The sequence below is a fragment of the Apaloderma vittatum genome, unplaced genomic scaffold (assembly GCF_000703405.1).
Source record: "Apaloderma vittatum isolate BGI_N311 unplaced genomic scaffold, ASM70340v1 scaffold3761, whole genome shotgun sequence".
NCBI classification, from domain to species: Eukaryota; Metazoa; Chordata; class Aves; order Trogoniformes; family Trogonidae; genus Apaloderma; species Apaloderma vittatum.
In genome coordinates, this window is record NW_009697225.1 from 15718 (window position 1) to 24733 (window position 9016).

Genomic DNA, 9016 nt, shown 5'->3' on the forward strand with positions numbered 1-9016 from the left:
CGGGAGCCCAAGGACTGGGCCATCACCCCTGCGCTGGCACCCTCTCCACGGCTGACAGGTCAGCCTTGGTGTGACCTAAAGGAGCAAAGACAGAGAAGGCAGCCTTGACATCTTCTGTATCGCTGCTCAAGTGAGCAAAACTCAGGTGTTCTGGGTCCTGTGTGAAGGTTGACCTTCACTGATGGTCGGGATGTCCTCCCCTCTGCAGGAGACATCTCTTGCCGGGCCAGCTGGGATGGTTTAAGGTGTTACCACTGCCTGTTCTCCATCTGAAGGACCTTGGCAGCCCTGGGTTGGTGGGAAAGCCATAAAAGGGGGCTCATCCTCCAGCACATCTCCTAACCCTGTCTTTCTCGCTGGTTATTCGTGCAACACAACTTTATAGCCCAAACACGAACAGTTGAAAGGACAATTCTTGCTCGGAGTTTTTCTGTAGCACTTTTAAAGCTCCTGTATAAATTAACGGGTTTGTTCATTAGCTGCAATTCCCCAAAGCACTGAGCGAAGTTTGTGACTTTAATTACTTTTTGCAGGGATCTGAGCACACGGAGACTTCAACAGATGATTATAGTTCATATTATTCATGCAGCTTTTTTAAATCCCTTTCTGTGCCAGGACATGGTTGATAGATACTAAAATTGAAGTCTGCTAATATATTCCCAACCCGGTCCCGTGTGAGGTGTCTTGATCTTTGAACGGAAGCATTTTGCTGATGAAACAAATTTCCTGAGAGGTGCCGCACAAAGTCCGTCTGTAAGGAGGGCACGAGCTGCCAGGGTTGCTGTGTGCTGTCCTGGAGGTATTTGCCAAAGTTACATTTCATCCTGTTTATCTCTAAATCCCAAGCGGGACTGACTGCGTCACGCGCTGGGTGGTAGAAAAATACAGAGATTTTCAAACAGAAACAGGGAATATTTATATAGCAGCAGACGTTTGTGGAAATATTAGTGGGAAGAATCTAACCAACTAAAGTAAAACACCAACAAAACTATTTTCAAATTAATTAGAAGGCTTGGATACGTTTTTTGACTGTGGAGATTGTAATCCTCAAGCATTTGTTTGGTCTATTTGAAGTTACTGTAGCTTCTTGTATCATAAACATTTTAGGGCTGCGTTCTTCTCGGTACGCTGCCTGCTTAGTAGGGACCCAGAGGGTTTGTCTGCATATGGAAATTTATTGTTATATAGGAAGAATTTTTCAGCTGCAGCTGTGCAATCCCTCCTGGGCAAACTTCTGCATTATAACCTGATTCTTAATAACTGTTGGACCACTCTTGCCTCTCCTGAAATCTTCTTATCTTGTTGATGGAAGCTCCTCAGGTATTATTTTTGCCATGCTCTCTGCGCCAGTGGTGCCACGAGCTGGGGATCACCCCGTGCAGGAGGAATATGAGGTTAATGAGAGTCCATATTTTACTTTTTCTTTTTTTTTTTTTGCTTGTGTTTGCGGGATTTAATCCTTTCATCTCCCAAGACAGCTTTACACCTGTGAGCCTGACATTTTTGATGCACGTTTACTGGGGGAATGAGCCCTTCAAAGCTCTCTGCGCAGGATGCTAACTTGTTTAGCATCAAAAAAGAAAGCAACAAAATTGCTCGATGCACGGCGGAGCTTTCAGGAACTCCTCGGAATCCAAATGACTGTGTGTTCGACTGCAGGTGCAGGAAAGAAATTAAAATAACCGCTCCCAGGAGTAAGCAGCCTTCGCGTTTAAGGCGTGAGAGTCCTGGCTGCGTTTGGCCAACGGAGAGGAGCGGAGGCTTTGCTCGTGGCGAGGGGGTTGGAGGGTTGTGAACCGACGTGGGCAGCGGTGCCGCACCCCTCGGAAAATGCAAAGAAAAGGCAAAAGGGTGGCGGAGGCTGAGCTGAGCGAGAGTTTGGCTGGAACCCCAAGTGTGCCGCCTTCTCGCCCATGAGAAGTGCTTGTGCGGCTGCTGGCGACCCCGAGAGTTGGGACCTTGGCCTCGTGCTTCTTTCCAAGTGATAAGAGAGATATTTAATCTGGTTTAGTTTTCCTCAACACATATGTTTAATCTTTTAACGATGTTACGAGTGATGTATAAGCATTGAGGAATCCTTGTCTTTCCCCTCCTGTTGACCCACGCGATCCTGTTACGGAGCAACACAAGTGACTCGTGTAAAGCTCTTAACAGCATTAACATGAATGATGCTGTTCTCCTCACCAGCAGCACTCTGCAGCCCCCTGAGCTTGATGGAGTCTGTAAGTGCCCTGAATCTGATGCACTCAGTGATAAAATGAAGGTGAAATAACAGAAGACGCTTCTATATGTATAAAAATATTTTTTTTTGGAGTAGGCGGAGATCCTCTTCCTACCACTCTCTGGCTTTGCATTGTAGCCTCAGGTGGGAGTAAATTGCAGGTCTGAGCACTTTAATGCACCTTTGTAAGGCAAGAGTTGACTGTTATTTTGTGCTGAGTGCTGTCTAGATGTGATTGAATCTTAGGACTTGGCAGCACTTCTCTCTTTAAGAAGTTACAGCGCATCAGCTCATCTCTGGTCGTGTTCTTAGCCCGTGGCAGATGTTCCTCAGCTCTCTGTGGGACAGCTCAGGCCGCCCGTACCCTTTCAGACCTGCTGCGACCATGGGCGAAGGCGCGATGCCTGAGATGGTTGGAGGCAAAAGTATCCTTACGCTGGGGTAACTGCGCCTGTGCTCACAGCGTCAGCTTGGCTGCCCCCAGCTGCCCCAGTCGAATGCAAAACCAGTGCAGGGCAAGGGTGGATCACGCGGAGGTGGTGGGATCAGAGGTGTGGAAGGGACAGGCTGGAGCTCAGTAAATTGTTCTGCAAGGGATGGGTTGTACAAGAAAGACCTTCTCTTTTAACAGATGGCTGCCTGCGTGCTCCTGTTATCCCGTATCCTGTGGTGGGATGGCACCGTCCTGACCTTCACCCAGTTTGCTGGGGGAGGTTTAGCTCACTGGTGGCTCTTTCCAAGGGGATGAGATATCTCCTCGGGGGTCGGGGAAAGAGCAGTGGTGCAGCACAGCTGCGCCTCTGGCTGTAATAAGAAAAAGATCCCGGTGGAAGTAGCCGCGTTGAGCTGCTTAAGGGAGGTTTGTGTGTTTGGTGGGGGGACTGGAGCTGAGTAGTGGAAACGGGGGGAAAATCAAAGCTGCCAGGCTGTGTGAGAGCAAAGCTTCACCCATCCAAGGCTGGCCAGAAGAAGATGCCAGGAGGACAGGGCATAGTCCTGAATTTTTGCAGCCAGTGTTTCAGGGACTTTCCCGTCAGGATGCTTCCCCCAGATTCCTGTGTTTAACAGCTACCAGTGGACCTGTCCTCTGTGAGCTTATCCAGCCCTCCTTGGAAGGCATAGGTATTTCTGGCTCCCAGAGCATCCCCTGACAATGAGCTCCACAATTTAATTACAGGGGAAAGGAAATGGCCTTGGATAGATTTTTAAGCCTGCTGCCTGATGACTTTGTTCCTGTGTTGTCAGAAATGGTGCCTGGAGAGGGATTGAGAAGGGGAAATGAAGAAGGGAGAGAAGGTAGGGCTTCAATTTGGGAATAAAGTACAGGGAAAACTGCTAAATTAATGCCCAAACGGATGGGATGCAGTAATACACTGGCTTCATCCACTGTGCAAATGAACGGGCATTGCGTCAGAGCTGTTCTAACATTTAGGAGGTTGGACAGGTGTGAAGTGGGATCACGTTGGTGTAAACTCAGTGTAACTCCAAGCATCAGGCTGTTGGCTTCAGCCCTGCAGCACCACAGAAACCAAAGTAGGGCTGCACCCTAAAATCTGACAAGGTCTCCAGGTTATAGATGTATTTATTTTTTCTTCCTTCGTCTAATCCAGAGGCTAGAAAGTGCCCTCTGGGGATGTTTTCATAGCAGGACAATAAATAGCATCCCTGGGACTTCACAGCTTGCTCTTTGAGCTGGGCGCTCTTCTAGCAAAAAATGTGCATCTTGGGTTTTCCATGTTGGCTCCCAGTGAGTAGCTGACTTTGTCCACTGTTTCAGACTGCCCCCAGCAAATATGGTTTCATATAGACACCTTCATGTGGTTCGTAGTGTTGCCTTCTTTTTGCCATTTGTAAATATGTCACCCATCTTTCAGTTATTCATTCATTAAGTGACTTGGATGGGAAGAGGAATCATGCTTAAAATATGTGTGAAGACTTAAACCGCTGCAAGTCTAAAAGGATGTGAAAACATAATTTGAGAAATTATTTTTACACCAGAATGGGCCCTGCTTAAGTGCTAGGAGGGGATGGGAGATGAAGGGACACGGTGTCACGCCAGGCCTGGCTCAGGCTGGGCTGGGCTGTCGTTGGGGTTTGCAGGGAAGGGCCCTGCGCTGGGCTGGGATTTGGAGAAGGAGCTCTGTGGCGAGGGGTCGCCGGGCTCCTGCAAGCCTGGCACATTCTCGATTGTGTTGGTACTGGTTACAGCCACGGCGCACACTCAGTGCAATAAAAAAATAGAAATAACTATTCTCCAGCTTATTAGTAACCTACAGCTTTTGTGTAATAATTAATAATCCTGTGTTGCAGCTAACTGTAAAGGAATATTAAATGTCTCCCATACAGCAGCTGTAGCAACCATAAACCTTTTACTCTGCCTCTAAGCAATGAAAAGTAAAGGCTAAAATGCTGCTCATGAAAGAAGCTGTGTTTGTGGGTTTTTTTGCTTGAAGGAGTAGCATGTGGCAGCGATACACACTTTTGTAGTGCCTCTGTTCCGGGATCCCAAAACGTCGTTGGGCTGTTAATTAATTAAAGCCTGTCAGCACCTTCACGAGCAAAGGTGGTGGGTTTTATCACTGACAGCCAAGTGCCTTGAGCTGTTGCACTGTGCTTTATGCGGAAGGAAGAGAAACCTCAGTGCTTTAGAAATAGAAACAGAGGCAGAGACGAGCAGGGCTCAGATGGGGAAACTGAGGCAGAGCCAGGGTGAGTGACTATAGTGAGTTGGGGAGAGCCAGGGGTTGGAGCATCCCGAAGGGTTTTTTGTCCTTGGCTCCCGTTGCTGATGATGTTATCCCACCCCAACACCCTACCTCCAGCCACGGCTGAACAACCCAGCGCGGTGTGGCCCCAGGGTTCATCCACCCGTGTTCATTCCTTTGTGACTGCCAAAGCTCTCGGTAAGGTGTTTTTGAAGGTTACCTTCAAAAGCAAAACATTTGCTTGAGAAAACGGAATAAAGGCTCCAAAACCCCAGGCTCTGGCCAGGAGCCAGGATAATGTTCCGTAATCTTCTTCTGTGGTGCTTGTCACCTTTGCTGTGCTCCCAGAGTCTAAGGTAGGTGTTCGTTATCGCTTTCCTTGTCTGGCTGTGGAACATTCTCGCCTTCTCGAACCTGGCTGCCGTCGGGACAACAAAGTGTCTTTTAAATTAAGCCTTGGGTTTTCATAGTCTGGTACATCATCATGTCAAACCTCGATGCTGCGCTAGGCGATGGATTTTAATGCAGCTGTCTGGTTCTCCTCCGCTGCCTGATCACAGGGGGCTTTAGGGCATGTTTGGGTTGCATCAGCCAGGCAGATGCTCGGGCTGAGCTGGGTGCAGCAAGGGAGGCTTGAGAGTGGTGGTGGGGAACACCCTGCATGATGCTGCTCCCCTGAAGTGGGCAGCCATCCCTCCCCAAAAATCCCTGGGGTAGTTTGGGGGGAGGCAAGGCCTGCAAGGAAACAACTCTTTTGGGAGATGTCTTCAGCATCTGCCCCTGTACCTGCCTTATGGACTCGGGGGTGGTGGTGCAGCCTCCGCAGCAGACGAGCTTGGATCCGTGTCCCCACTGGTAGCACAACCAGCCTCCCCCGTCGCTGTCGAGGCAGCTGGAGCCTACATTCCACCAGCTCGTGAACAAAAAAGCTCGTTTTGCCTGTGTTATTTTGGATTGTTGCAGCATTTCTTGCTGTCTTGGGGAACCAGAGCTGGTGGTGTCAGCATTGCTGTTGAGTTTGGCTGCTTGAGGCTGAGCTGCCTCCACATTTTGACCTGACTTGGTGCAGTTTGCATGGGCAAAGACCTGCCAAAAAAAAAAAAAAAGGCATTGAGAAGAGGCCGTGTGTGTTTTTGGAAAGTGTGCGGCTTTCCAAAAGTGTCTCAGCGCACAAACAGCCCTGCTCTTGGAAGGAAAAGCCAGTTTGGTAGCTGGTGCCGTTGCCAAGATCAACCCAAAGTCAGCTGCTTTTTCCAGCGAGGCTGTTGGTGTTTGCATCCCTCAGATAAGGCAGCGGGGCTGGATCCTGCCTTCGCCTCTCGCTGCCACCCGGGGCGTGTGGGGCTCCAGCAAGTAGCGATGACGTTCCCCGTGAGTTGCACCACGGTTTGGCGATGGCCAGACCCTCCTGATGGATGACTGAGGTCCTTTGATAAAGGGCGAAAGAAATGTGAGCTTCTTGCCAAAATATGCAGCTCTTTTTCTCTGACTTCTGTTTTTTCTTTTTTTTTTTTGCTATGGCTGATTTTCTTGGAAGGTAATAGGCTGTCAGCATCAGTTCTCTCTGCTCCTGTCAGTGTAATATAATTGGGGACAGCTCTCCTTTTTCCCCTTATGCAAGCATGGCCACAAAACCATGCTCTGATGCTCCTGCACTGTGAGGCTGGTCTCTAAATGGAGCAACTCTTCACCACGATGCTGGGACCTGCCCTGCCAGTGCCTCACATCACCTTTAAAACTGATACAAGGCATGTTTTTTATTCTTCAGTCTAGCAGGTGCAGTGGCACTGAACATAAAGAGCTTTGAAAAGTAAATTTGTTTTGAAGCGTGTTTGACCAACTCCAAAGTGCTTTCGCTCAACAAGTTCTTGTGGCTCCCATCATCTGGGAGAAGCCCAAGTGCCCGAATCGATGAGGTTCCACTTGGATAATTGAGATGGGAATTTGATTCATTATGTGAAGTGGCTGCTGAAGTGGGTAATTGCAGATCTTGCGGTGTTTGTCCTATTTGTTAGTTTAGATTGAAGAAAGTTTAGGAGCAATTTCACAGGTGTAGAGGTACAAAATGAGTTTTTTGGGGATACCATGTATATAGTGATGGGGTAGCAAAGCTAAAGAATTCATATTTGTGTGTGGGAGGAAAACAGATGACGGGTAAAAGCACTGGGGGCTGCTGAGCAGCCAGGTGCTGCAGCCTGGCCGTGGCCGGTGGTTGGAGAGGTTCTGTGACTTGTGCACAGTCGCTTTTTTGGGGAGTTGGCTTGTCGCATTCCTTGAAAAATCAACCTAGAATCGTGTGTCCACTGATGAAAGTGCCCAGAGCAAGGGCTGCCCCCAGGCAGGACGGACGCTGGGGAGCCCTCACCTTGCTGCTGTGATGCAGGAGACCCGGCCCTTTGTGTTTCCAAAGATACACTGAGGTCTTCAGTGCAGTTTGAGCAGATTACTTCTGTATGCACAAATTAATCTTTATTTAGTTTCTGGGTTTTAGGTGTGGTTCCATCCAGGCACCTGCTGCGGTCCTTCCCATTAGATCAGTGCAATATAAATATTTCAGAATCCGAAACACTCATGGTGACATAGAACACATAATGTTGGGTCTTCTTTATGTGATTTGAACTGTGTTTAAGTGAAGTTTTTTTGGGATGGGGACCTGACCTCTCCCCTCTCTGTGAAGTGCCCTGAATACTGGCGTTTCTCGGGGAATAACAAATACCAGTGGTTGTGTAAAGCCCCTGATGCTTTATGCACTAGTTCTGCAAATAATCCTTGTTTATAATACACTCTTGGCAGAAAAAGACCTTAAATTATTAAGGCACTAAATATTTTGCAATGAAGTGATGAAGATAAAGCTCTTGGCAGAAACAAATTGCCGAGGAGAGGTTTTGCTTTTGGCACTTATGAGAAACAAGAACCGAACACGCCGGAGAGACGGTATTACGAGAAATAACGGTATTATGAGAAATAATGTGCAACAGGACTGGGAATTCATTGCTTGATCAAAAGGTTTGCTTCTCTCTTAAAAAAGTGGTTGCTCAGTGCATCCAGGACCCCTGTAGATAGGGAGTGACCCCAAAGCCTGTATGTGGGTCCCCGGAGCAGCCTGTGTGTGCGGTGGGGCCAAAGGTGGCCCCTTGTGGTTTAGGTGGAGGGCAGGAGCCAGGGGGTTTCCATCCTCCCTCCAGCTCCACCACTCGGGTTTTTAGAGCCGTGGTCACATGCTCGGTGCTCCCCTAAAGGCAGATTTTCAGGGGAGCTTTTGCTGCTGCAGCAGGGACCGCAGCCCAAACACCTGGAGATCCCCCAGCTCCCAGCTGGGAATTGTCTCCGTTCTCCAAGACTGGGAGGTGCCGGTGCTGGTTCATCACGTGGGGTCGCTCTGGATGTCCTGCGTCGTCACAGCCGGCCCGTTGGTAAATCAGGGGTGTTCCACTGGTGAGAAATGGAGGATCGTATACAGCAGTGATTTTGCCACCTCCTGCTGATTTTATCCTCTTATTACAACAGCTTGCGCTTGTCAGCTCCTGGAGTTGTGCAACCAGACAACCACGAGTGTATGTATGTGTGTGGCGTATCTACATACAGCTACATATATATGTATTTAAATAGTTATACCCATAATCTTCCAGCTCCCTTTTGGAGGGAGATTTGAAACACGAACCACGGGGCTTCAAACCCCGGCGTCCTCCTGACATTCTTTTTAACCATCTCAACATTTCGAAGCAAATCCCATCCTTACAGCGATGACGTTTCCAACCCGGGGTAAGCGGAGGGAGGGTGGCCGAGCTGGTGGTGGTCTCTCCCGGCACTGTGCCTCGCTTTCAGCTTCTCTTTCCTCCTTTGCAGGAGACCTGTGCAACTGCAGCGCCCCGGGGAGCGCCGCCGGGGCCGAATGCAACGGCACGACGGGGCAGTGCCCCTGCCTCGACGGCTACGCGGGGCTGCGGTGCGAGAGCTGCGCCGAGGGCTTTTACCCGGAGCCGAGGAGCCAGCAGTGCCGTCCCTGTGGTTGCAGTCCCACCGGCTCCCGCAGCCACCAGTGCGACCAGTGAGTAAGGCAGCGCTCCCCTGCTGGGCTGGGGTGGGAGGG

At 49.5% G+C, this 9016-nt stretch overlaps 1 protein-coding gene across 1 annotated transcript in view; it reads left to right on the forward strand.

Moving 5' to 3' along the window:
- The first annotated feature begins 8669 nt into the window (after nucleotides 1-8669).
- The window catches only part of MEGF9 (multiple EGF-like-domains 9), a 22376-nt gene continuing 22029 nt past the window's right edge, over nucleotides 8670-9016 (forward strand). Inside the window, exons 1-2 of the mRNA XM_009877540.1 lie at nucleotides 8670-8688; nucleotides 8773-8974. Coding sequence (XP_009875842.1) covers nucleotides 8670-8688; nucleotides 8773-8974 — 221 coding nt within the window. The remainder of the gene's footprint in view (nucleotides 8689-8772; nucleotides 8975-9016) is intronic.